This window comes from Trichechus manatus, unplaced genomic scaffold (assembly GCF_000243295.1).
Source record: "Trichechus manatus latirostris isolate Lorelei unplaced genomic scaffold, TriManLat1.0 scaffold00028, whole genome shotgun sequence".
Classification (NCBI taxonomy): domain Eukaryota; kingdom Metazoa; phylum Chordata; class Mammalia; order Sirenia; family Trichechidae; genus Trichechus; species Trichechus manatus.
The window spans coordinates 17587625-17615415 of NW_004443964.1; the positions used below are offsets into that span (position 1 = coordinate 17587625).

At 38.0% G+C, this 27791-nt stretch overlaps 1 protein-coding gene across 2 annotated transcripts in view; it reads right to left on the reverse strand.

Moving 5' to 3' along the window:
* Positions 1–27791, reverse strand: part of DDX42 (DEAD-box helicase 42) — a 38710-nt gene that overhangs the window by 4118 nt on the left and 6801 nt on the right. Inside the window, exons 2-16 of one of the 2 annotated variants that reach the window (XM_004374221.2) lie at positions 19691–19926; positions 17149–17299; positions 15394–15455; positions 13933–13969; positions 12935–13084; positions 9186–9290; positions 7433–7552; positions 6400–6576; positions 5606–5734; positions 4953–5052; positions 4319–4366; positions 3692–3789; positions 2678–2954; positions 1695–1921; positions 170–280 (exon numbers count right to left, since the gene is read on the reverse strand). In XM_004374221.2, coding sequence (XP_004374278.1) covers positions 170–280; positions 1695–1921; positions 2678–2954; positions 3692–3789; positions 4319–4366; positions 4953–5052; positions 5606–5734; positions 6400–6576; positions 7433–7552; positions 9186–9290; positions 12935–13084; positions 13933–13969; positions 15394–15455; positions 17149–17299; positions 19691–19911 — 2013 coding nt within the window. In that variant the 5' untranslated portion in view covers positions 19912–19926. Of the gene's footprint in view, positions 1–169; positions 281–1694; positions 1922–2677; positions 2955–3691; positions 3790–4318; positions 4367–4952; positions 5053–5605; positions 5735–6399; positions 6577–7432; positions 7553–9185; positions 9291–12934; positions 13085–13932; positions 13970–15393; positions 15456–17148; positions 17300–19690; positions 19927–27791 lie in introns of those variants that run through there. The other variant, XM_023729358.1, reaches the window with a different exon arrangement.

A 27791-nucleotide genomic window follows, 5' to 3' on the forward strand; every position in this document is an offset into this window, starting at 1 on the left:
AGAAAGTCACAACATGAAGAACCAGCAATGTATTCACTCATCTAGCAGATTAAATACGAGCTCCTTCTAGGCAGGTTCTGAGTCACTAAGGTTTTGCATATGTAAATCAGGATAGTCCTAACCCAGGACTCACAATCAGCCAAAGGGCACCAATGTCATTTGGACTCACCGTGTTCTCTGAGCCCAGGCCAGGTCGCTCCCGGTAGCCTAGGCCTCCACCACCAATGTTCAGCTTTTTGCCTTTTCCTCCTTTGAAACGGGATTTCCTAAACCAGGCATTCTGCATTGAACACAATTTAAAGTTAGGCCAGAGGAAGGCAGCAAGACCAAAGAGGAAATTAAGTGGGAGGAAAGAACTTTTTGCTTCATCTTTAGCCAATGCATTTATGATAAAGGATGAATTATTCACAGGAACCACTGATTAGTTCCTTTTTAGTAGTTTAATCCACTAAATTTGTCAGATTTAGGTCCTTATCCAAGGCAGCTTTCATTGCTCCTTCCTTCAGGCCTCCCGGAAGGGAAGTGATCAGATAAGCCTCAAGCACAGGAAAGCCACTCTGGCTACTTCTAACCTCAAGTTTGTTTTTTTTTTTTCCCCTTCTATTTCTCAAATAATCTATACATACCATTGACAATAAAATTGGAGCTTTTAAAGAACTGGTGAGTTCATAAGAGGAGGGAAAAATCTGTGAGGTGAGGCTTATTAGACTCAACTCTAGGGACAGATGCCTAGAAAGGGCTGGTAGCCACACAACCAGAAACTTTATTTACCCATAGAGCTTGAAAGTTAGCACTGAATGTGATCACTGCCAGAAGACTACTAATCAGATTTATCTGCACCCTCTTAAGGATGGAAACATCCCTGGGAAGGTTAAAGGTTTATCTGACAATCACTGTACTCAGAGACGGAACAAGCTTGGGGAAGGTGTGGATCAGGGAAGCCGACACTGCGTGACAGCATGGGAAGCTCATGCATGACAGGCTATGTCCAGGAAACGGGAGGAGAATGGGGAGGAGACATTCTCCTCCTCTGTCTGCAATGCAGGTTTTTTACTCCCAGAACCTGCAGCTTGGGCAGTTCCACACTGCACTGCATCATGGGCTAACAGTTTTGTGGGCTGGCCTACAAAGTTGACAACATTGTAGAGCACTCACTCAGTTTAAGACTGAAGCACACAGAGAAGACGGTGATCAGTATGGTCAAAAGTCTGAAAGGTAAGTCTACGAGGAATAGTTAAGGAGCACTGGTGGTGCTGTGGTTAAGTGCTTGGCTGCTAACTGAAAACTAGGCGACTTGAACCCAACCAGTGGCTCCATGGGAAAAAGACATCGTGATCTGCTTCCGTAAAGACTACAGCCAAGGAAATCCTATAGGGCAGTTCTACTCTGTCTAATGGGGCTGCTAGGAGTTGATATCTACCTAACGGCACCTACCACCACCATACGTTTTTTTAAGAAGACACTGTTTGGAGAAGAGCAGTAGGGAGAATAGTACCTGCCTTTGAGATTAAATTTACTCCTAAATGTGCTATGGGGCAGCAAGTACAGAGAGGCTCATTTTAGCACAAAGAAGGAATAGCTTTTCGATATCAACCCTACCCCCGGCCACCGTTCTTATCAAGTTTCTCTTAACTTGCCTCAGGCTTGCTGAATTTTACAATTTGGAGCAATCTGAAGACTGCCCAGCCCCTCACCTGCATTGCCAGATCTAGGAGTTCTTTGGAAACATGCTGATTGGCTCCTTCCAAGTTCCGGACAAGATCACCAGCAAAATTGCTGTCCTTGGGGGTCAGCAAGGTGTAGGCCACACCCTTCTCACCCGCTCGTCCTGTGCGGCCAATCCTGTGAGTATGGGTATCAATGTCTCGTGCCACATCATAGTTAATGACTGTCTTAATTGAAGGAATATCCAGACCACGGGCTGAAATAAAAAGCAACCAAATCCTCTTATGCTTCATCTGGAATCAAAAGGCCAAAGTAAGCAGAAATGCCGGAGCTGGCTCTAAGAGCCCACATTTCCCTCATCTGGGCAGCACATGGCTTTGCTGAGGGAGATGCAGGGCCGCTTAGTGTAAGGGACTCAGATCTTCCGCCATCTCTCTTGTACCAGGAGTATATAAAAAAGTTAAACTCGCATCCAATGTGTCTTGAAGCTCATAGAGTCTCTCCTTTCTGGGAGAAAATGCCCGTTTTTAAGCGTGACTATTTAAAACTCAGCAGAACGAAGACAAAAACGATACTCCAAAAATGTTTTCTGATCTTAAATAAAGTGTGCCCAACTAAACAGTCAATGTACGACATCTACTATACTCGAACACACAAGGGGATAGTCTATGATATAACTGCCTCAAAAATTCTTTTCTAAGTGCCCTCTAGTTGCTGGGATTCTTTGACGCACAGGCCAGAGGAAACAATCAGTGAAAAGTGGTGCCCAGAGCTCTAGTTTATAAACACGGGTTCTAAACTGCTGCTCCATGGGGTGGGGCCCAACAGAGTGCCTTCACTCAGCTCAGATATATACTTTGCTTATATATAGTAAGACAGAGCACCCTTACCGCACGTTGTTGTCGTTAGGTGCCATCGAGTCACTTCCGACTCAGCAACCCTATGTAAAACAACGAAACACTGCCCGGTCCTACACAGGAACTTAAGTTTATTGGGGAGACTCATACTCTACCTGCAACATCTGTGGCCACCAGAACTGGGATGTCCTTTTTCTTAAAGTCCGAAATGACCTTGTTTCTTTCACTCTGATCCATGTCCCCGTGGAGCAGCCCAAGATTATGACCTTCCTGCTTAAGGTTATTGGCTAGCTCTTCAGCGTTGGCTTTTTTAGTAACAAACAAGAGGACACTTCCTGAAGAAGTGAACTCCACCAGACGTCGGGTAAGCCAGTTCCATTTACTGGGCCCAGAATGGAGAATCTCCACAATCTGTGTCACATCTTCATTTGCCTGAGAAGGAAGCAATGAAAACAGGGGATTGTAAATTGATGCCACAGGGCCCCTGAACAAGGATCAGGCATTTCTACCTGCATCCTAAGAGCCCTGAACCATCCCTCTTCTCTAGGGCCTTCACTGGGCAGCTCAAAACTTACTTACTTCCCCTCTCATTCACTTTGTTCTCCATCTCTTCTAGTGTACACATATACTCAACTAATTTGTTAAGCCCCGATACCTTGCAATACTTTTTCATATGCATATTCAGATTATTTCCAATAGTCAACTCACTCAGAGTCTTCCAGGCAGAGTATTATTATTTTCTTAGCTTTTATAAAACCATTCTATTACGCAAATTTTTAAACATTTAAAAAAAAGTGAGATAAACATAATTAACTCCCAGGTACTCATCACCTGGAGCCCTGGTGGTGCAGTGGTTAAGAGTTCAGCTGCTAACCAAAAAGTCAGAAGTTTGAATCTACCAGCTGCTCCTTAGAAACTCTATGGGGCAGTTCTACTCTGTCCTATAGGGTTGCTATGACTCAGAATCAACTTCACGGCAACAGGTTTGGTTGGGTTTTAACAATTATCAAAATTTTACCAATCTTGTTTCATCTACCTCCCTCCCAAACTTATCTGTGTATTTTAAAGCAAATCTAAAACATTGCCACCTCATCTGTAAATATATAATAGTGAGAAATTTAATTCCATGTCTCCCCATTGGGGCCCCATCCAGCCCTGCTTAGAGTTACCTCTCCAATATCTCCCTGCACTACTCGAATAGGATCAATCAGGATGTCTCTGGCCAATTTTTCAATCTTCTTCCGAAAAGTTGCACTGAATAAGAGAGCTAAAAGGTAACATATATTCCGTTGAAGAAAACAGTAGGACTTCTTTGTCAAATTCCCACTAAGCTTCCTACTGACACTCAGAATTACTCTAATTTTTAAAAAACAAACCTATGTGAACTTCAAATTCAGTTAAAAAATTAATTCAGTAGAGAAAAAAAGACTCGCCCTTTTTCTGTTTTTATTACATTTTCAGTTAAGACATGGATTGTCAGCATTGTTCAGGAAAAGGCTCTTGACTTCAAACCAGCAGATCTGTACTGTGTCTTGCCCCTCCCCATGCATAAAACTGTATAAACGGGCAAGTCATTTAATCTCGGAACCTTGGTTTTCTCATCTATAAAAATGAGTAAGTTATAGCCGATGATCTCCACGTCCTTTCCAAGTCACATAAACCATCATCACTGCCCTCTTTAAGGTTCTCACCAGCACACACACGATCATTTTTGCTTCCATGACTGCAAGTGCTTATAAAATGAACAAGTGTTTACTGAGTAGAAACGCGGTTTAACAAAGCTACTTCATACATACTCTGTCTGTCAGGACGGACGTGACTTGCTATGGATCGCACCTGGTACTCTGGAAGAAACAGAACAGTAAAATTAATATTGTAACCCAGTACTGTAGTTTGGAGTACCTGGAAAAAGTAATTTTAGTAGAAGTCTTCATATAAGAGATTAAAAAAATTTGAAGAAATTTAGAAACTCGTGGACATATCATTCAGTATGAAACTGGGCAAAACTTTCCCTCCACCCACCCAAGCTGGGTCTGGTGGTATTCTAATCAGTAAAGTTGGCTATTTAGAGTTTTCACTAAATAGCCGCAAAAGTCAAGGAAGACACGAAAGCAAACTGCCTTGAATAATTTGACATTCACCTACCTTAAAGACACTGAGCGTGACCGTAAAAATCAAAGGCTAAAGAGAAAATACTCCTACCTGCAAAAGCACTTTCAGATTTCCTCAACTGAATCAATCCTAACATACTTTCCCTGAGAGAACTCCTGAAAACCTCTAAGGCCGTAGCTACATCTCACGAGTGGAACCCTACTCAGGAGATATTTTTAGCCTCTCTCACAAAAAAAAAAATAGATAAGAGTAGAAATACATAGAAAACACTAATTATTATAAGGATGGAGACAGAAGAAACTGGCATTCAAAGCATACCAAAACCCATGTCAAACATTCGATCTGCTTCATCAAACACAAGGTAAGAGACTCTTTGAAGATTGGTAGCTTTCTTCTTCACATGATCAATCAGTCGACCCTATGAGATCCAGAAAGTGAGTAGTCAGAATTAAAGGGATTTACAAGAACTTTCTAAAGCTGTGCTGCTAGCAAAATGGCTAACACTCCAGTCTCGGACTTTATGCACTACATAGCCCAAGAGAACAGAAATTTTGAAGTTATCAGCCGGATTGTTCCTTTACATTAATTATTTAAGTCTGTGGCAAAGTGGCCAGACTCACTCCTGGGAGGCATTCTGAAATGACCTGATTTAAAGCCTACTGATAGGTTTTCAAGTTCAGAATACACTCTCCTGGGCAGTTCCGACCATACTCTGAATTTCTTTCCGTTCTTGATAACCACAGACCCATTTTCTAGGAGAGTATAAAAATCTATTTGAAATAGAGAGGAATTTGGAGCTACTAATGTATCTGTTACAGAGACTCTTAATAGACTGCTACTTTAGTTGACCAATCAAAATTAAACCAAAGCTGTGGGTTTTACCGCATTTTAGGGGGAATTTCCTTCAATAACTAACATTTTGCCTATACCAAAATGCGCTGAGAAGCCATCTGAATCCAAGACATACTTACTGGGGTGCACACGACAATCTCCGCCCCTTCCTGAAGGGCCTTGGCCTGCTCCCACATGCTCCCTCCTCCATACACGGCCACCGAGCGAAGGTTATACGCTTTCCCAAACCGCTTACATTCTGCATGGATCTACAAAATTGTTAATGACATATTAACAAACCGTGACCTGTCACAACCCAAAAGGGAGACAAAGTGAGATCCCAGAACAGCTAAGGTCTATGGCAAGAGTGAAAACTATGCCCACAGGGAACAGGCAGGTGATGTAAATGGTGTTAGGAAAATCAGTTGCTAGAAACAGAACTAACCTTTTGTTTTTTCTGAGCTCTGATGTCACCAATAACTTACTATATATGTGTAATATTGGAGATTACTATTATTATTACTGAAAAACATACAGTGTAGTATCATAGAAAATCAAAAGCTACAACATGCTTTAAAATCACAATTTTATTCATAAGTAAATGAATAGCAAGCAGAGTACAATTATCACATCTCAACAAGATATCTTAACTCTTGCCGTGACTACTCATTTTTTTTTCACTTCTCGTCCTGAAACTATCATTATCCTTCTACCAAGCAAAATGAATTAACTCAGGAGGAAAACATTGGGAGCTTACAATTCCCGTATCATCATAATTTTGTTCTCTCTTAAAACAGCCGTTTCTAGGGAAAAGTGTGATATTTAGTATAACACATAATACCTGCCAGAAGTTTCCAGGTAATTCAGCCCATGTGACTGGCTAGTCCCCTACTAGTTCACATATGGAAGGGGGCATTTTACACAAAGCACCTACCTGCTGGCAAAGCTCTCTAGTAGGACATACAATCACGGCAATTGGTCCATCACCTGGTTCCAATTCCTTCTGGTCCATTATATGAATCAACATGGGCCATATAAAGGCAGCAGTTTTCCCACTGCCTGTTTTGGCAATACCAATCATGTCTCTACCACTTAATGCCACAGGCACACCCTGGAGAAAAAATAAAGCATACCAACTCTAAAATTTCAGTTCCAAAGATGTACTGAAGGAAATCCTGGGGAAGGATAAATGACTAACGACATCCATTTCCAACAAAAATATCCTGGACTACGCATACTGGCTATGGAATAGTGAGAAACACCTGGCATTGCCATAAACTTCTTGCTTACAAAGGAAATATTATTATTCTCTTTGTATGGATGAGCCACCATTTAGAGAATGTGAATGACTCCACTTGAAATCAGGGATGAAAAATTACAACTAATAATGGCAATGGCTGCTAAAATTTAAGTTGTTTTCTTTTCTTGAGAAGGTGCAGACTACCTCATTCATGGAGAAAATTCACTTTCTCTATTGGAATGAATTCTATATATGAAAAAGAAACAAAAATGATTATTTTCATAGATTACAATAATAAAACAGAATTTTCCGGTCATGGACAAAGAAATCCTAGTCATCACTGTCAGTCCTAAATTTGTCCATTCGTAAACTGACAAATTTATTTATTAGGCTTGGCCCCAATGAACTATTTTCTTCATTATCATATTTTCAAGGCATTTATCAGATATTTATCAAGCCCCTTAGCAAGTTCTTAGAAGTGGTAAATAATTCACTCTTGCTCTTTAATTTTTAAAGGTTCCAAAATACTCTTGCATTTCATGTATGTTAACACTCTTCTTTTCCCTTAATTAAAGCAAAAGTCAAAGACTAAGTCACAGAGGAAGTACCTGGACACAGTTTATCCTTGTCAACATAGTTTTGCACTAAAAACTGTTTTGACTTGTTTGCAAAACACATATAGTCACTGAATACCATTCTACTTCATTTTTCTTTCATTTTCACTCACCTGGCACTGTATTGGAGTGGGCTGTGTGTACTCAGATTTCCGAATCTGGTGCATAAGTTGTTCATCAAACCCAAAATGCGCAAAACTACTTCCTGGTCTAGGAGGCGCAGCACCAGAGACCTACAGATAAAGACAACTTCCAGGAATGAGTTGCACTTAACAACTAATAGCATTTGAAGTTCAACAATATTTACCTTTACCTTATTTAGTTTAAGTTCCTGGGTGGTGCAAACGGTAAGCACTCGACTGTTAAACAAAAGGTCGGCAGTTTGAACCCGCCCACAGGCACCCTGAAAGAAAGGTCTGGCGATCTGCTTCTGAAAGGTCACAGCCATAAAAACCCTACGAAGTGTGGTTCTACTCTGCAACACATGAGGTCGCCATGAGTCAGAACTGACTCAAAGGCCACCGGTTTGCTCTGGTTTGATTTAGTCTGGATGTGGAAAAGTAAGAATATAAGCCTGCAGTCAAAAGCACAGACCGCTGGAAAAGGTAAAAACCCAAATGATAACTGATATAAAACCACATATAAATAACTTCATGGCAAATACTCTTAAGATGATTTAACTCTGTTATTATAACTTAAAATGATTAAGTGCCTAAAAATCTCTTAAATCAAAACTATTTATCTCATAAGCAATAAAAATGAAATACTATCCCATGAACTGGAAGAAGCTACTAATGTTCTTTTTGTTTTTTTGCTATTTTGCATAAATGTGAATCAGATGGTAGGGAAAAAAAAATTTACTCTTGAAATAAAATGAGACGTTCAAATGAGCTAAATAAGACATATGTCCGTACCCACTGGCTACAAGGATATTACCCACAGTCTTCATTTTCAGTTATTCCTGCGGAGTTCACGCCTCACTTAGTGATGGCCCAGTCACTGTCAAACATTGTTCACACTGTGCCCAGATGAATGAAGCTTATAACCTTCATTTTGCCTCCAACAGTGGCAACCTTTCGATTGCTCTCCAGTAATGCTGATAATTTCCAACAAGGATTTCACTTAAAAGTTTTTGGGGGAGTGGGTACCTCTCAGACAAACTCCTCAGAAAATAGGAGTTCAAACATTATGAAGCAACCGGTAAAGGAAGACAAAGGCCAGAAAGTTGTCCACACAAGAATAGACAGCAGCATAGTACCTGTGTGAGTTTCAATAAACTAATACCTAGCTGCACCCTAAACAATGTGGCCCATGTGCATACCAAATGTTTTAATGGGCAATTTAAACTATTATTCTGAAGTTAGTACATGAATATTTTAAAAAACTGCCAATTTCTTATTTTTTACAAAAGTGTACCATACATAATTTGAGAAGTGTATCTTAATTTCAAAACATTGAGTTCCTATGTTGTTCACAACTATTAATTTTGTTTCCTCTTCCTGAAGATGGATACTCCTACTCTGTATCTCTAACCCACATAGAATAGTGCTTAGCACATGATACATATTCTGGAAATACTTATCTTAAGGTCAAAATGACTTATTTTTCCAAAACATTAACATAAAAAGTAGACTGAACACATGTAGCATTCATATTTATCACATGAAAGGAAAAATGATCCTATCCTATTTATCTGGAGGACGAAAACAAAAACAAGCCCAAGGGATACAATTACTATTCTATCAAAAATAGTTCAGTGACCATTAGAAAAGAAATTCAAGGTTATTTCAGTCTGGCTAAGCAATAATACAAAACCTGGACTAATTAACATTAATACAGGAATATTTGGTTTAATGGTTGTCTTACCCGAAGATTGAGCTTATGCCGAAGATCTATTAACTGCTGGGGGGTGAGATTGGTTATCTCTTCATGTTCATTGTAAAAATTTTTTTCAAATGGTGGATAGTCAATCTGCAGGTCCAATTATTCAAAGTTAGTCTAGAATTCAAGAGTCAATCCTGTAAGTTTGATTTTAATGCAAAATAATCTTTTACAAATATCACATAAGTAAAACCATAACCAGCTTGAGAGAACAAAGGAATTCACTTTTTCATGACACACATCCCAAAAAGTACAGCCAATACCTTTTTCCATTCCTTTTTTTTAACATAAACATCAATTTACTTCCTAAAGAGACTCTTAAGGTCACCACAAAATTTGAACGACCTGGGAGCAGATCAAGGAATCCCTATAATGCCAAAGATCTCAAAGGACAAGTATTTAAAAGAAGTATTCCACCCTACAACATTTAAATATGTTCTAGAGTAAGCTGTTCACCTAGTCTGTGATTTAAAAACATTTCTAATATTTCCTTTGGAAACAGCTCTGCTTTTAGAGAAAGTTCTGTTCTTTCAAAAACAAGAAACTGTTCATATAACTTTTAAAAAATGTACGGCCAAGCATTTCCAATTCCAATGAGGAAAAAAATCATTTCTGCTACTCTTTCCACAGCTTACTGTACTAAGGATACAAAACAAGCACATCACCACATGAATTTGGATAAATTATTCTTTTGACATCATGAAATATCTATAATTAACTTACTCTTAGTGAGTGGAATTGACTCAATGACAACATAGTAAAAAAATTCATAATTCTGGAATATAATCTAAATTAATTATCTTTGTACATTACTGTCAACAAAAAGGAAAAAAGTTTTCAGTTCCTTTTTAGATTATTAGTAGGCAGAACCTCTTCTATGTCTCCTACAACGTTGTAAGAAACTGCAACAGAATTTTCTTTAGTTCTATCAGAATGGAAGCTCCAATGAGGGCAAAATTTTTTTTGCCTTTCTTCACAAATGTACTCAAAGCAAGTATGTGAAAGGATAATATAGGCAGAAGGCTTGCGAAAAGCACCTGAAAAGACAATATGCAAAGAAAGCATCAGAAAGCCTTGGGATGTGAAGAACTGTAGGAAACTAACTGGCTGCTCCAGGCTCCTCCCATCTAACATGTGCTTCTAATAGGTAAGACTCCCTGGAAATGGAGGGGGTGGGTAAATAAGAGGCACAAGGGATGAGCCACAAGTCTGCTCTTCTCTCCAGAGAGGAGAGGCTAGATGCAACTCAAGATCCACAGCCTCTACCTGAAGAAATAAGGTCTGACAATGCCCCTTCCTTGCCTTAATTCTGCTGTCTCCTAGCAGACTATTACATTAGGACAATCATGTGATACACTCCAGCATAAGGATCAAGCTTGAGCCCTTTGTCACGTATCCCAAACATTTTGTTACATAATTATTTCAACTATTTGTTTTCATTTGACTTTCACCTTTTATCATGGACATTTCCTCCTAGATAATTTTCACACATTTAATTGCATTTGCCACATGTAAAATACCAAGGCATTATGTAGTAGCTTTGTGAAAGAAAACATTTTAAAAATTGAATATAACTCATACTCTAGCCTAGACCAGCAGTTCTCAAACATTTTGGTCTCAGGTCCCTTTACACTTACAAAACAAAAACACAACAAGCTTTTGTTTATGTGTGTTATATCTAACAATATTTAGCATATTAAAATTAAAACAAATTTTAAAAATATTTATTAATGAATTTAAAGATAACAATAAACTCACTACACTTAAAAAATGAATATTTTAATAAAAAATTATTTTCCAAAAAAGATTTGGAGAGAAGAGTGGCACTGTTTCACACTTTTGTAAATCTCTTTAATGGCTGACTTAAAAGAAAAAAGCTCCTACTGCATGCAAATTGTCACAATACGTTTCTTTTGGGTTGAAGTCTATAAAGAAAATCTGCCCTCACAAAGATATGCAGTTAGAAAAGAGAATAAAGTATTTTTAATTGTCTTTTCAGATACTTGTGGTTATCTATTCTTTTTTGATATTACACTAAAACTTGACAAATGGTCATTTATTAAATATTTGCACTGTGAAATCCGAAACCATTATCAACAAACTTCTCATACTCCATTTTACATAATAATTCATTGGTCTATTATGCACTTTGAACAGATATTTTATTTATCCATGGTTTTCTAACATAACATATTGGTCATTTGGAAAATGATGGTTTACTGAGGTATGTAGATCTTCCAAATGTTCAAACATTTCACATATAATATTAAAAAAAAAAAAAAACCCACACATTTGTTAATACCATTGTCAATTTCATCAGAAAAGTAAGTTTTGGGAAGCTGCCAAGCTCACTGTGGTGGATTCAAGTTTTCCAAATTCTAATTTTTGCTTGAAAACTTGACTCTATCATTGACAATAAACACTGTCAATTGTTTTCCTTGAAGGGTCACTCATCACATGAAAAAAAGCAGCTATTTCAACTCACAACTCAAAAAGAGCATCAGAAACTTGGCAACTCTGAAGTTAAAAAGTACGCATAAGTATTTTTCGAAATTGTAATAATGACCATATTTTGTTGCACAACAGAAATGCTTTAAAAAGTATACTTCCCATTTTGCCACACAGACTATTAAAAAAAAAAGACATGTAACTCAAGGATAAAGATTTAATAAAAACTGTAACTTTACTGTTCCATCAAGAAGATTCTTAGATTTTTAAGTGAAACTGTGATGGTCTGGCAGTGAAGAATGACCACTTAAATAGTTTCGTGCCACTGCTTTGATCTGTGGTAAGGAGTCAGCTATTTTACCACCACTGCTTTTACACCAAGGAGCCCTGGTGGCGCAGTGGTTAAGTGGTTGGCTGCTAACCAAAAGGTCAGTGGTTCAAACCCACCAGCCACTCCCCAGGAAAAAGATGTGGCAGTCTGCTTCTGTAAAGATTTACAGCCTTGTGGTTGAACGGACACGGGAAACCTGGGGTGGAAAATAGGAGTGTGCTGTCACAGTACAGGGAGAGCAACTAGGGTCACGTGACAATGTATGTATAAATTTTTGTATAGAGACTAACTTGAATTGTAAACTTTCACTTAAAGCACAATTGGGAAAAAAAAAAAAAAAAGATTTACAGCCTTGGAAACCCTATGGGGCAGTTCTACTGTGTCCTACAGGGTCGTTATGAGTCAGAATTGATTCAACAGCCATGGGTTTGGTTTGGTATTGACACAAGATCTAGTGTGATATTTAGCCTAAATGAAAAACACTGATTTTTTTTTTCCCCCCAAGCGGGTATACCACTCATTCCCTTTTCCTGATTTAAGAAACCTGTGACTCCTGGCTCTACTTTGAAGGAGCAGTCTGTCATCTACACCAGATCTGCAAGCAATAGTAAAGGTTTACAGCAATTAAAAGACATCCAAAATGGAGGCCCAAGCATCTATTCTCAAAGTTGGCAAGGGTTGTTCCAAAAAACAAGTACAAATGCTTGAAAAAATTTTTTAGCCTAAAATCCAATGTGAGCAGCAAGCAATTCAGGTGCATCTTCAACAGCATCGGCTGTATAAGGCCTCATGGAATTTGACGCAACCATTTTGCAGAGATGACAAGATCCCAAAGAACAAACATGACATAAGGAGTATAAATCAGGAGTTCTTAGACATTGAGAAAACCTAAATAGTAAAGCTGAAAACTATATCTGCTTAAAGCAAGAGGCAAATTCAGCAAGAAACACCATACCTCTGAATGATCAATGGGAGGAAGAGGATCAATGATTTTTTTGGAAGGTGCGATTGGATTTCCATCACTATCATACTCCAGATTATCTTCCTCCTCCTCCTGAACGACACCAGCAGTTGGGTTTTCTGCCATGTATCGAAAATAAGCTTCCTGCAGGAAAGCACAAGAACATAATCACATCCAAGTACAACTGAGAACGCTTCTGCTCCTAAAGTTAATGCACACAGTATACCAGACGACTGCACAGTTAAAATACCTACCAAAGCAGGCAAGACTTTTACTAGCAATGTTTCCTTTAATAATAGGAGTATTCAGAGGGACAATCAGAAGAAATGAATGAGGTAGTTAGTACTACAAAACAATTTAGCTTGTTTTACAGAAGACTTACAGATCTGTCTGTCCCACAGCCTTCCTGGGGAGGGGCGTCTACCTACCCTGCCCAGGGCTGTAGACACACGCTATGGCTTTACCCATCCAAGTTTGAAAGTTGACACTGATTAGAAAGGTCACAAACCTGGAGAGGGCTACTGCTCACTCTGGTTCCCTTCTCACCATCCCACAACTGAACAGTGGAAAAAAAATACTAAAGGACAGTCATTAAATTAATGTTCCATCTTGAAATACAAGAAACACAAAAAGAACTCTTAGAAAGAGGTAGAGGTTCGATGTAGCTAAAGGCTATCAGTAGATTCCACACTATTCTACTTCTTGATTTACCAAATAAACATTAATTTTGGATTAAAAAAAAAAAATCAAGCTGAATAAAGCTCCTATCTGTTTTTGATGTCATAGCTGATCAAAAGTTCCATCTTCAACATGAGGGAAAGCTATGTGAATCTTTATATTACCAATTAGTCACGCATGTAGAACAAGCCAGTCAAATGACATTCCCTGCTAAATGTCAGGAATGGCCGTCTCAATGAAGGCAAGCTCTAGCTTGTCCCCAGTATAGACTTTGTAGGGTAAAAATAAAAGAGAAATACTGCATAGGAACTCACTTGGTCATCTTCCTCTTCAATGTCATCTCGAATACCCCTGGAAAAACAAGCGGAGAAACAAACTTCCCTGCAAATGTTCCACATACCCAGCTCCATACTTATAGCAGATTAGTGTTGAATTCCATTCAGCTCACGAAATCTCAACACTAACAATAACAAAGCAGCAATAAACACACTGTAACTATCCACCCATCATATATGTGCGGTTTCACTCTGTAAGTTTCAGTTTGCATTCCTTTTGGATGAAATGATATGGTACCTCTAGAAATATCAATTTACTAACAAGGGTATAAAGAATAAGAACTTTATGGAGACAGATACCAAAGGATCCTAGCCTTGCCAACCCCATACAACACACACAGTGTAGTTGTGAAAAGTATTTTCTATTAAAAAATAAAATACTGCATCCATTTGTGAATTCCAAGTGTATACATTTAGTATTTAAAAACAAACAAACAAACAAACAAAAAAAACACACAATGTTCTTAATGGCCCCTAGAATTTCTAGCTCTGAAGTAACTGCTTTCAGCCAAAATCAGTTACCATGGGGACGGAGAGAAAAACTACATCAACTTTTTTGAGTTTGGGCCTAAAACTCCTAAGCAGTTCACATGAAGAAGGGGACAGCACCACCTGCTGCATCTCTCAAGAGCTATAGGAAGTATGGTTGCTTAGTTCTCACAACCATTTCTTTCCTTCTACTCAGACTTTCTGCCTAACCTAGAGCACTGGCTCTTCCCAAGGCAACCAACAAGCAATGCCGCCAGTGTAGGGCAGTTGGAAGAGGATGCAACACACAGTAAGCACCGAAGGGAGGGCTAGACTTCCACATGGCGCACAAACTTGGGGAGGGACGAACCACTGACTGCCAAGCAGAGGGAGGAAAAAGTCTAATCATGCATACTTGTGCCTGGTAGCAAAAGCCTTAGGAGGAGTGTATTCAGCAGGGGAAAGAGGAAAATTTCCTTTCTCAGAAAATAAAGTATTTCAAGTTCTGACTACGGTTGCTAAACCATGATGCCCCTCTTTAAATGAAATCAGGTTTTATTATTAATGCTATATATAGCTTTCTAATGTATCACCAGTACTTCTCATAATCAATCATACAAGTATTCACCCTATTTTCTATTAACATGGGACAAAACTAAGAACACTGACTCCAAACTTTAGTTACAATGCTCACCTAATTCCCACTGTAATTAATTTCTTGTGTTTACTAAACACCTATTTATAGTCTAACACCAAATACTATTATACCAAACAGAATACTTTTTAATTACTGCAAATGCAAAGCCTTTGGCCATCTCTACTACCTAAAGAGATATTATTCAAGATACAGGAAAAGTTCAAATCAAGACATCTGTGTACTTAAAATTTTTTTCTATAACTCTGGGGGTACAGGCTTTGCAATACTTTCGCAATTACTATGTAACCTTGGTGAAGAAGAAGAAAACAACTTACTTTACGTTTTTTCTTTCCTTGTCCTTGTCTTCAAGCCTCTTCATGTCTCTAGCTGCCTGATCCTATGAAACAAAAGGCCATTTGCAATCATGTCAACTAAAAAGAATTTTTAGATTGGAACAGGGCCGTATTAGCATCAGCTAGAATATAAAATGTCCCCAGAAAGCATTAAATTGCATTTTGACAATTACTTTTCAGTGAGAAACACTAAAATATTCAAAAACTTGTGCTTAATTCACAATACCTAATCTTTGATCATCTTTTTAATTCTCTCTTCAGTTTATGACATAATTAAGAGCTGTAAAGGACCTTAAAACCTTCCAACAATCTGTACTTCTAGGCAGAATCTCCTGATTTTAAAAATGCTAGCTCACTTTTGTTTTTTTTAAACAACATCCAGTTCAAACAAAAAGACATTTTGGATTCTTTTTCTCCTTCCTTAGAGGAGACACAGATTCTGGCTGAAGACCTCAGGTAACAAGTGACTAAGGAACGGAAAGGATTTTATTTCATAAGTAATGAAGTGACAGTTTCTGAGTAAGGGGGAGAACACAGTAAGAAAACTGCTCTAGTCTGATTACTCTACAGCTGTATACACATAAATGGGAGCCAAAGGCAGGGAGAGCATTTAGAGTAGCCAAGAGTTAGTGAGGGTATAAAGTAGGGAACAGAAAAAAGCTAGGTTCTTGAAACTACTATGCAAGAAAATTAGATTTGAGTCCCAGCTCTGCCACATACTACCAATGTGATATGAGGCTCAGTTTTCTTAGCAGTTACATTATATTTATATACATTTTCTCTGCCTATTTTCTATGGTTATTCTGGGGGACTAAATGAAGTAAGTCATGAACATGCTTTATTGTCTGCTAAAATGAAAAAGGAGAGGGGGAGAGGCAAGTGTAAGAAACAAGTGAAGCCAGAGGTTTTAAGCTGAGGTGATTTTGTGAATACTGGCACCATTAACAGAAATAAGAAAGACAAGAAAAAGACCTAGTTGAAGAAAAAAGATGTTTAGTTGGTTTTAAGGTGACACTGGGACACACTTATTTAAAAATGAACAATATGCTGGAAATGCAAGGCTGAAACCAGAGAGAGAGTACGGCACTAAAGACATGAATCTGACAATTATTCACACAGAAGTTTTAGACGTGGATGAGTTCACTAAGGATGTATAAAGAGTGAAGACAGCAGATGGATATATATAGAAAGAGAACTGTAGGGGAACCTCCATGTTTGAGAAACTGGAAGAAAATCTAAAGAATGACAAGATAACAGTCAAAAGCGTATTTTTTAATGTTTTTTTTGGTGTAACAATGATATATTGGTTATGTTTTTAAAGAGCTATCTTACAGAGACGTGTACAGAAATACTTATGGAAGAAATAATATGTATAGGATTTGTTTCAAAATAATCAAAAAAAAAAACAACACCAGGGTCAGATAACACAAGATTGGCCAAAAGTCGTTAATTGATAAAAGTTTGATGATGGGTACATGGGGATTTTATTCTTCTTTGGTATGTGTTTGAAATTTTCCATAAGAAAAAAAGGTTACAGTTCTCATTTCTAGCCACCAATCATTTCTGAGAATCCTGTAGGGCAAGTGGAAGTAAATTTATTAAATTGTAGAGTACTAGAGGAAAATTCTCAAATAAAATGGCTAGAGAACAAATTGAGAACTAGGATTGAAATACTAGGTTAACTTAATTTCTAACTGCTGAATATTTTAAAGAAACTTCTAAAGAGTTGACACTTGCCTCCACTTCAGCCATGAATGCCTCCAACGGGTCATCATCACTGTCAGAATCTGCTGGCTTAGAATGGAATTGCTGGCGGGTAGGTGAGTTTTCAGCAGGAATGTAAGGCAGATCAACGTTGCTAGAATCTTCTTCCTCATCTTCAAAATATCTGAAAATTAAAATACAGATAGGCAAAGTGATTATTTGATTTGGGGGTCAGTGAATCTCTCATCTAACAGAAATGTTCACTATGATATATCTCACTATTATAAGATTTAATCTTTACAGGTCAAATTAGAGACCTCTAGACTTTGGCTGAGGATTTAATTAAGTACATAAACAAAATTCCAATACTACAACAAAGCAGTCACAGCAGATTCTCCATCTCAATAGTGTCTGTTCAAATCACATTCCCAGTTCTGTTGAAAGGGATGCGTTTTCAGTACAAATTTAGTATTTCAATATCAGGTAGTATTAAGAGTCTGTACTATAGAAAAAATTTTTTATGTGAAATACTAAACCTATTTGTTCTTTTTTTCTTTTTAAACGGCCCAAATCAGTGAGCTGCTTTCTCATTTATTCTGTTAATCTAGTTTCTGATGATTACTCATCACACCAGGCTTTCCCATTATGTTTTCCAAATTACATCTCCAACAAAATGATTAGCTTAAAAAATATATTAAGCCTTAATTCAAATCAAGCAAAAGTAGTACGTTTGAATAGGATTTAAGTTTCGTTAGGAAAAAAAATTTGTTAAATTATGCTTTCGGTGAGACTTTACAGAGCAAATTAGATTCTCCTTCAACAATTTATACACAAATTATTTTGTGACATTGCTTGCGATCCCCACGATGTGTTAACACTCTCCCCTTCTACACCCCAATTCCCCGTTTTCATCCATTCATTTTCCCTATCCCTTCGTGCCTTCTCATCACTACTCTGGGGCAGGTGTTGCCCTTTTGGTCTCATACAAGACTGAACTAAGAAGCACGTTCCTCACATGGTGTTATCGTTTGTTTTATAGACCTGTCTAATCTTTGGCTGAAGGGTGAACTTCGGGAGTGGCTTCAGTTCTGGGTTAAAAGGGTGTCTGGGGGCCACAGTCTCCAGAGTTCTTCCCGTTTCTGTCAGACCAGTAAGTCCGGTCTTTTTTGTGAATCTGAATTTTGTTCTACGATTTTTTCCTGCTCTGTCTGGGACCCTCTATTGTGGTCCCTATCAGAGTGGTTGGTGTTGGTAGCCGGGCACCATCTAGTTCTGGGCTCAGGCTGGTGGAGGCTGTGGTACTTGTGGTCCATTAGTCCTTTGGGACTCTAGTTTGTTCTTTATCATCCTTAAAATTTTTTAGAGATAATTTCATAAATTCTGGGGTATTTTCTGAGAAAAATTAAAAATGCTCAATCCAAAATCATTCACAATTCAGAAAAGACAATTCTGAAGTCTGGAAAAAGGGTCACTTTCTCTCTAACAAACAGTCCAGAAAAGGATGTCTATACAGCTTGTTATAAACTAAAATAAAATAAAAACAAGCGTTGCTTAGACCTTACCTCAAAATTAAATAAAATAGTAATACAACTAATAAATATTAGGTTAAATGAATAGCAACTGCAGCTTGAAATTTTAAAGCTATCTCAAGTCTTCAAAGGAATTACTTTAAAAGCTTTAACAACTGTTATACACTGAATGGATATACAAACACACTCATTTATAGAGTAAGTTTTATTGAACTAATGTACTGCCCAAAAGTACCCTGAACTGGTAAAATGCTCTCTAGAATAATGATCCTTGACTCAGCTGGACCTTAAACACCTACTTCTGTATTTGATTCTGAATAACATATCAGCTTTATAAAACGTTGCAGTGTATTTTAAAAATATTAATTCTGATATTCAGAAATAAATTACAAAAAAAGTAAAATAAAACCTTAAGTAGTACCACAACCAGGTTGGAATAACAGCAATAAGAGATTTATTCAGCTTCAGGCAAAGAAGAATTTACAATCTACAAAAACTAGAGCTCAAATTCTCAAACCACAGCTTTTTATAACCACCACCTTATTAGACAAACAAGTTAAAAAAGATGCATGGTAAATGTTTCCTGACAAGTGTGGCAAATCTGAGATTTTCCTACTTGGTATAAGATATCACAACATAATAGTTTTAGGGACTTAAGTGTTGAGACAAAACGTGTTCTATCAGTTCTGGCAACTGGCTGAGTTTGTAAAACAACTTATATGGTGTCAATAAAAGACTGCAATAAAGAATACCAAACACCACATGAGTGACTTAAAACTCACCAGCCATATTTAAGTTTTGATGGTCTTAAATCCTTTTTTGGAATAAGTAAAGATATAAATAAGCATCCAAGTATTATATTCCTTACAAATAAATAAAAGAAACTGATAATTTAACTTACTAGGAACAATGAAATTTAGTAAAATAATTAATTTAAGAAGTCATATTATTATCTGAAAAACAAATGGCTGCTTTGCCTCAATTTTTGCCAGTGGAATGAATACCCCAAAGCCCAACCTTTGCTAAATTACCAGGAAGCAACTTACGCATTTTCTTCATCAAAGTTGGCCCGCTTAGATCCAATTTTGTAGAAAGAAGGGAGCTGCGGTGGAGCCGACTTTCCAAATCCTGAAGAAGAGCCAGTTGCCCCAAAGGCACTGTGGGACTGCTGTGGGAGTTTTGGTTCCTCCTTTTTTCCGGCACTAATGGCAAAACCTCCAAAGCCAAATCCCCTCTTCATGCCAGGGCCACCTTTATTCCAATTCATGGTGTCAATGGTTATCTGTTAGGATCAAGATACATTAATGTAAATTGAAATTTATGAAGTAAATAGCCCACTGATTTTTACGTCCCTTTTGATCTCTACCTATAATTTTATTATAAAATTGTCTCTTAATCAAAACTGTAACTTTGCATTTAAGATACACACTATGCTAACCTAATCTCAACCAAATGATTACATTTTCTAAAACACTGAAAAAATTTTTTATTCATTTTTGTGAGCTCTCCGTATAAACAGGAACACAGGTATTTGACTGCTAATTAACATCTTATTAAACACTAAAAACATTTATAAGACCACAAATATTTACTGGGAATCTGATATGTACTAGGTATTGTGTCAGGCAATTGAAGATACCAAGATGAAAAGACTTAATATCTTAATCTTTATCCTCAAGGAATTTACAGGGAAACAGACCCCTACCCATGAAAAAAAAAAAAATTATATATAATATAATGGGATGCTTGCTGTAACAGACACTGAGGTGCTATCAACAAGACTGTCCCAAAACTGGTATGATATCTGGAAGAGTCAAAGAATCAAAACTTGAAAGATAAGATCAACTATTTGTAGAAAGTATTTGTCTCTGAAGGATACTTAAACTCTTCAGAGGATAAATGCACCATGCATTTATTGAGCAAATGCCACTAGAACACTATCTGAGGGGGAAAGAACAAAACAAAACAAAACGATGATTCATTGATATGTTGTGATCCACAGGGTTTTCATATGCATGCGAAAGTTGGATAATGAAAAAAGATGACAGAAGAATTGATGTGTTTGAACTATGGTGTTGGCGAAGACTACTGAACAAATCGTGGACTGCCAAAAGAACAAACAGATCAGTCTTAGAAGAAATACAACCAGAACATTCCTTAGAAACAAGGATGGCCAAGACTGCAACTCACCTACTTTGGCTCTGTCATCAGGAAAAGACCAATCACTAGAAAAGAACATCATGTTTCATAAAGTAAAAGGGCAACGAAAATGAAGGAAACCCACAATGAATGGACTGACACAATAGCCATCACAATGTACTCAAACTATCATGAAGATGGTGCAGGACCAGGCAAGGTTTTGTTCTGTTATACACAAGTTCACTATGACTCAACGACAACTATCAGTAATAACATCATTGATGTGTTCCCGAAAATATCCAGTTAGCCTATGGATAAGGATTACAAAGTACCTATGACAGTTACAGAGAGATGCCCACTAGGGTCTGTGTATATAGAATCAAAGCATACACAGAACCAGTTTACAAACAAAACCTTGTATAAGTCTTGATGCCAAAAAAATTTTTTTAATGACACAAGTTACCAAAGTTTCTTAGAAAAACTGAAAACTTAGAAAGCAAAAAGAAACAAAATTTTGAAATCTGTGTTTTTACTTGAAATTTCCTCTCCCAGATATGTAATTTTGTTGATATCTTTTGCTATTTTTTCAACGTATATGCACCTAACATTTGTATACACACATATGAAATTAAAAACAAAACTGAAACCGTACTGTACAGTTTTAGTGAGCTGATTTCTTCACCTACTCATATACTGTGAATATCTTTGTATGTCAGTAAATATATTTCACCACTACTGTTATATGTTATGAAACATATTATACCTATAAACCTCCACTCGTCTGTCAGTTTGTCGTACTGTGGTAGCTTCTTGTGTGGTGTTGTGATGCTGGAAGCTATGCCACTGGTATTTCAAATACCAGCAGGGTCATCCACGGTGGACAGGCTTCAGCAGAGCTTCCAGACTAAGACAGACTAAGAAGGACCTGGCAGTCTACTTCTGAAAAAATTGGCCAGTGAAAACTTTATAAATAGCAGCGGAACTTTGATACAGTGTTAGAAGACTGGAAGGCACTCAAAATACAACTGGGGATGAGCTGCCTCCTTAGAGTCGATCTTAATGACATGGATGGAGTCAAACTTTCAGGACCTTCATTTGCTAATGTGGCACAACTCAAAATGAGACAAAACAGCTGCAAACATCCGCTAATAATCAAAACGTGGAATGTACGAAGTATGAATCTAGGAAAATTGGAAGTTGTCAAAAATGAAATAGAACCCATAAATATCAATATCCTAGGCATTAGTGAGCTGAAATGGGCTGTTACTGACCATTCTGAATCTGAAAATCATATGGTCTACTATACCAGGAATGACAAATTGAAGAGGAATGGTCGCATTCATCATCAAAAAGTACATTTCAAGATCCATCCTGAAGTACAACGTGGTCAGTGACAGGATAATATACACGCCTCCAAGGAAGACCAGTTAATACGACTATTATCCAGATTTACACACCAACCACTAATGAAGGAACTGAAGATGTTTACTAACTTCTACAGTCTGAAAGTGATCAAACATGCAATCAAGATGCATTGATAACTACTGATGATTGAAATATGAGAGCTGGAAACAAAGAGGATAGGTAGTTGGAAAATACAGCCTTGGTGACAGAAATTACGCTGGGGATCACATGATAGAATTTTCCAAGACCAACGACTTATTCACTGCAAATACCTTTTTTCAACAACATTAAATGGCATCTATACTCATGTACCTTGTCCAGTGGAATACACAGGAATCAAATTGACTATATCCGTGGAAAGAAGACAATGGAGAAGCTCAGTATTAGTCAGAACAAGGCCAGAGGCCGACTGCGGAACTGACCATCAATTGCTCATATACAAGTCCAAGTTGAAGCCGAAGAAAATTAGAACAAGTCTACAAGAGTCAAAGTACAACCCTGAGTATAATCCACCTGAATCTAGAGACAATCTCAGGAACAGATTTGACGCACTGAACACTAATGACCAAAGATCAGATGAGTTGTGGGATGACATCAAAGACATCGTACACGAACAAAACAAAAGGATATTAAAAAGATAGAAAAGAAAGAAAAGACCAAAATATATGTTAGAAGAGACTCTGAAACTTGCTCTTGAATGTAGAGTTGCCAAAGCGAATGGAGGAAGTGATGATGTAAAAGAGGAGAACAGAAAACTTCAAAAGGGCAGCTCAAGAAGACAAAGTATTATAATGAAATGTGCAAAGACCTGGAGTTAGAAAACCAAAAGGGAAGAACACGCTTGGCATTTCTCAAGCTTGAAAGAACTGAAGAAAAAATTCAAGCCTTGAGTTGCAATGCTGCAATACTGAAGAATTCTATGGGCAACATACTGAACGATGCAGGAAGTATCAAAAGATGCAAGGAATAGAGAGTCACTGTACTGACGTTCAGCCATTTCAGGAGGTAGCACATAATCAAGAACTAATGGTATTGAAGGAGAAAGTCCAAGCTGCACTGTTGACACTGGCAAAAAACAAGGCTCCAGGAATTGACGGAATACCAACTGAGATGTTCCAACAAACAGATGCAGTGCTAGAGGTGCTCATTCCTCTATGCCAAGAAACTTGGAAGACAGCAACCTGGCCAACCAACTGGAAGAGATCCATACTTGTGCCCATTTCAAAGAAAGGTGATCAAACAATACAGAAATTATTAAACTATATCATTAATATCAAACACAAGTAAAATTTCGCTGAAGATTATTCAAAAGCAGTTGCAGCAGTACATCGACAGGGAACTGTCAAGAATTCAAGCCGGATTCAGAAGAGGATGTGGAAAAACGGTATCATTGCTGATGTCAGATGGAACCTAGCTGAAAGCAGATACCAGAAAGATGATTACCTGGTTTTACTAACTATGCACAGTCCACTGTGTGGATCGTAACAAATTACAGATAGCAGTGTGAAGAATGGGAATTCCAGAACACTTAACTGTGCCCATGAGGAACCTGTGCATAGACGAAGAAGTCATTTGAACAGAACAAGGGGATACTGCGTGGTTTAAAGTCCAAAAAGGTGTGCGTCGGGGCTGTATCCTTTCACCATACTTATTCAATCTGTACGATGAGTAAATAATTCGAGAAGCTGGACTATAAGAACGTGGCCCCAGGATTGGAGGAAGACTAATTAACAACCTGCAACAGGCAGATGACACAATCTGTTTGTCTGTTTAATTTTTTTTTTTTTTTTTTACTGTACTTAGGTGAAAGTTTACAGAATAGTTTTTCATTAAACAGTACACATATTGTTTTAAGACACTGGTTAACAACCCCACAACATGTCAACACTCTCCCTTCTCAACCTTCGGTTCCCTATTACCAGCTTTCCTGAGATGACACAATCTTGCTTGCTGAAAGCAAAGAGGACTTGAAGCACTTACTGATGAAGATCAAAGACTACAGCCTTAAGTAAGGATTATACCTCAACATAAAGAAAACAAAAATCTTCACAACTGGATCAATAAGCAACATCATGATAAATGGAGAAAATACTGAAATTGTCAAAGATTTCATTTTACTTGGAACCACAATCAATGCCCATGGAAGCAGCAGTCAAGAAATCAAATGACACATTGCACTGGGCAAATCTGCTGCAAAAGGCCTCTTTAAAGATGTCACCTTGAAGACTAAGGTGTGCCTGACCCAAGCCACGGTATCTTCAATCACCTGATATACAAGTGAAAGCTGGACAATGATTAAGGAAGACCAAAGAAGAATTGATGCGTGAAGAATATTGAATACACCACGGACCATCAGGACAAACAAATCTGTCTTGGAAGAAGTACAGCCAGAATGTTCCTTAGAAGCAAGGATGGTAAGACTTAGTTTACATACTCTGGACATGTTATCAGGAGGGACCGGTCCCTGGACAAGGACATCATGCTTAGTAAATTCGGGGGTCAGCAAAAAAGAGGAAGACCTTCAACGAGATGGACTGACGCAGCAGCGGCTGCAACAATGTGCTCAAACAGCAACAATTGTTGAGGATGGCGCAGGACCGGGCAGTGTTTTGTTCTGTTGTACACAGGGTTGCTATGAGTCGGAACAGATCCTACGGCACCTAACAACAACTGTTTTATGTTGTGAACATATCATTCTACCTGTATCTTTGTGCATACCTTTAATTATTGCCTTAGAATCAACTTTTAAAATGTAATTGCTTAGTCAAAAGGGAATATTAGTAATTAAAGTTTTTAAAAGTTTAATTACTACTTACATTTATGGAAAATTGTCTATTACACATTTAGTAAAAGAGGTATAAAACAAGGTGGGTGGTATGATCCAATTATGTAAAATCATGTGCTACAAATACAGAGAAAGTTGGAAAGCTGTTTATCAAGATGTTAATAGCAGTCTGACTTTTACTTTTTTCGTGTGTTAAAGTTTACCATTAGTAAGAATTAAAATGTTTACAATGGGCTCTGAAACCCATGTGAACAAGAAGTTCCAAAAACTGCTTTATTATGGCGTATAACGCCTTTAAAAATGACATCGTTGAAGGGACCAGAAACAACATGCTCTGTACTTTTCTGGTTCTATGCTCCTCCCCTATATACAGGTTTTGTTCGAGCTGACACCATACAACACTTTGTTCAGTCTACTTCCTATTAGATTTCAGTTATGCTGTGTCTATCTCTACCCTTAGACTGAAAGCTCCAGATAGGGACTGTCATTACTCAACTTGGACTTTCTGTAACAGTGAACACCCTAAGGTAGGTACTTAATAAGCACAGGAAACCTGTGACAACCAGAACTTGACAGGACTGCCTTGTTTTTCTGGGTCTCGTAAGTTTTTCACCTTTGACAGGGTGCAGTCATCACTTTTCTATTCCTGTCTATTTAGTGAGAACGCTTTTGAGTTTTCCTTCTCTGACAGGTTTCTGTCTTACACAGGTTCCGGCTTTTGCAGGTTTTACTGTACTAGTTTAGTTGCACTTAATTAAAGCCATCTCCTGCTTTCTTTAGGAATCCTGTAAGAGGAATCAAAATAATTCTAGTGAGATGAGATTTAGTAAGAATATTTACAAGCAAGATTTAAGCCTGCTTTTCCATGAGCTGCTCCCAAGTACCAAAAATGAGAGAATAACCTGCTTTCCTAGGGCATACCATGTACAATGAGGCTAATAAATGAACCACAGAAATCAGAAGGCAGGCAAAGGAGGGATATTGGAAAGACATCGAGGTTCAAATGGATTAAGAATTGTATGAGCAATCTCCCAGTGAGGAAGGAAAACTTTCAATGATTTACTGAAAGCCTGCTTCGGAGGGTCAGGCAGTGTACTAGGTGCTGGGCACCTGGAAGATACAGTCCCTATTCTCAACGAGTTCACAGTATAATCTCAGCCAACAGCTAAAAAACTAGGTGATGTGTTCTAACAGAGGTACTGCACAGAATATGTTCACTGGTGGCTCAAGCGAGGAGAACCAACCCAAGCTGAGTGGGGAGAAGGCCCAGAAGTTTTCAGGAGATGACACTGGTGCTAAGTTTTGAAATTTGAAGAAGCATTAGACTAGGGAAAAAGTATTAGAGGAGAGCAGTTTTGTTTGAAGGAACACTGAGTACTACTACAATCAGAGAACTGGAAATAGTTTGGTGCAACTAGAGTTCGGCAGGAAGTTTGAGAGAGTTGCAGGACACATGTCCAGAAAGACAGGCAGGGCCCAAGCGACCAGCTTGATATGCTATACTTACACCAAACAAAACTATTTTCTGCTGGCCATAAGGAATCATTATTTTAAGCAAAAACGAGACATTCTTCAGATCAGTGCTCTAAAAAGCCTGGATGAGTGAGAGCAGGAAAAACTGGAAGCAAGGAAAGTTATTATAAGATTACTGTATGGAAGCAGGGATTCAAACAAATACTAGTACACTAATGCTCGTTGCAGCATTATTCACAACAACCAAAAGTGGCATCAACCCAAGTGTCCATTAACAGATGAAGGGATAAACAAATGTGGCATATATATACTATGGAATATTATTCAGCCATAAAGAGAAGTTCTGACACATACTACAACATGGATGAACCTTGAAAATATGTGAGTGAAACAAGTCGGACACAAAAGGATAAATATTATATAATTCCACTTATGTGAAATATCTGGAAGAGGCAAATGCATAGAGAAAAAAGGTTATTAGTGGCTACTTGGGGCTGGGGGAGTGGGGAGTTACTGCCTAAGGGGTACTGAGTTTCTGTTTGGAATGATGAAAATCCTTTGGAAATAGCGGTGATGGTAGCAGAACATGGAGAATATAATGCCACTGAACTGCACATTTAAAATGACAAATTTTTAATCATTTATAGTTTACCACCATAAAAGTAAAAGGAGAGAGAGAAGTCAGGGAAGAACGAGAACTGAAAAGCCTCTGTTAGTTGTACACTAGGAGTCATCAGGGAAAGCAGTCTCAGTGGAGCAGGAGGGCAGACACTATCCTGCAGGGTTGAGGAGTGACTAGTAAGTAGGAAGTAGAGGGTAAAGACTAGGTGAAAAGGAGTACAGTGTGCAGGCATTAACACAGAAATTTTGTTTTTTAAGAAAGAAATTTAAACACGTTTATAAGCTAAAGCCAACAGAGAGAAAAACTGAACCGGGTGGGGGGACAGAAAGTCCACAGGAACGATGTCCTTGAAGTGACCCAAAGAGACAAGATCAAAACCTTTAACAAGAAAAGTAAATAACTCTTCCTTCTTGACTGGAGGGAAGGAGAAAAGGATGGGGCATAGAGATAGACTACTACCTGTCTGTCAGTTTGTCATACTGTGGTAGCTTGGGTATTGCTACGATGCTGGAAGCTATGCCACCAATATTTCAAATACTAGCAGGGTCACCATGGTAGACAGGTTTCAGTGGTGTTTCCAGACTAAGACAGACTAGAAAGAAAGGCCTGGCAATCTACTTCCAAAAACTGGCCAATAAAATCCCTATGGATCACAATTGAATATTACCTGATATAGCTGTTGCAACAATGGACTCGAGCATACCAATGGCTGTGAAGATGGTGG